Source organism: Taurulus bubalis, assembly GCF_910589615.1.
Source record: "Taurulus bubalis genome assembly, chromosome: 1".
NCBI lineage: Eukaryota > Metazoa > Chordata > Actinopteri > Perciformes > Cottidae > Taurulus > Taurulus bubalis.
Genome location: NC_136589.1, coordinates 16670850 through 16672113, shown reverse-complemented (window position 1 = coordinate 16672113; position 1264 = coordinate 16670850). Strand labels below are relative to the sequence as shown.

The 1264-nt window shown below is 49.0% G+C and overlaps 1 protein-coding gene across 1 annotated transcript in view; it reads left to right on the top strand.

Moving 5' to 3' along the window:
• Positions 1-307: 307 nt before the first annotated feature.
• The window catches only part of npas3 (neuronal PAS domain protein 3), a gene marked incomplete at both ends in the record, with an annotated part of 256082 nt that continues 255125 nt past the window's right edge, over positions 308-1264 (top strand). Inside the window, one exon of the mRNA XM_079231114.1 lies at positions 308-495. Coding sequence (XP_079087240.1) covers positions 308-495 — 188 coding nt within the window. The remainder of the gene's footprint in view (positions 496-1264) is intronic.

Genomic DNA, 1264 nt, shown 5'->3' with positions numbered 1-1264 from the left:
CTCGTGCAGTAATCCCTCACTAGTCCCGCTCATCCACCGGTCCACTGGCTGGTGCTGGTCTGTTTTGCGCACCGCAGACACCGGGACCATGATCGGGACCTGCCTGAGAGTTACGACCGAAGGTTAGAGAAGAAAAGGAGAATAAAAAGCAGCACAGAGAAGATCCCTCCCCCCACCACCCCCCACCCTCTGTTGCCGGATCACTATTGAGCTTAGTGATCTCAGTACGCGGTGACTGGTCCGTGTTTGGAGTTGGAGGGGTGGAGGAGGTTGTGAAACTAGACGCGGGAGCGAAGCCGGGGGGACCATGATCAGAATCTTCCCGGATTTCAGCCTCCAGGTGACGGCTTCGGGACCCGGAGGACCCGGACTTGGAGGCGGCGGCGGCGGCGGGATGATGACGGGACCCCCGGTGGGTCGGGTGCCCGTGCCGGTCCCCGGAGCCACGAACGGGTCCCCACAGAGCGTGCAGGGGATCAGCGCCTACCAGCAAAGGTAAGACTTGAAAACCTGTAGCGTTCTGAGTGGGAAGAAGAGTTAAATGTAAAATGGTTATTTGTATTTTATCCTCATGATCTCCTTCATGGGACCCTTTACATGTACAGATCCAGTTGGGCATCTTTAACTCAGTGGACACTCTTTGGTATTTTTTTTTTTATCACATTTCTTTTTTTGGGAGATTTCATGGAGCGACTTCATCAGTTGGGATTTGACATCAAAGTTGTAGAAATCATCCGTATAACCTCAGACTGCAGGTGGATGAAAAAGGGTTTTGGTTACTAAAATGAGAGCTTTTCTTCACTTATTTGCTTTTTAACGTTTCTTAAAAAATAAATAATTTAAAATGCATCTATTAAACCAGACATGGTAAAGAAGAAACTGGTGACTTTGACATCACCACAAGAGGATCAACATGCACATCCTTCGTTTTGGGATTTTGGAGTTTATACAGAAAAAGAAAATACAAAGAGAAATTGTTGGACTCCGTTGGTTCAGTGGGAAGAATACTGGGACGAGGTTCTGCTACTCTAGTGGGAACACTGAGTAATTTGTTGGAAATAGAGGACTTGAGTTATTTCAGAGAGAACCCCCCCCCAGAAAATTATTCCCTTATTTCCCCTCCAATCGGAGTCCAAAGGATTGGCTCCCCATCCGGCCGCTCGGTAGGTTTGTCTTTTCTAATCACCTGGAGCCGTGGGGGGCCCTGAACACACCACACACACTCTGGCCTTATTTGCCCGTAGACCTCTGTGTGTTATGGAGT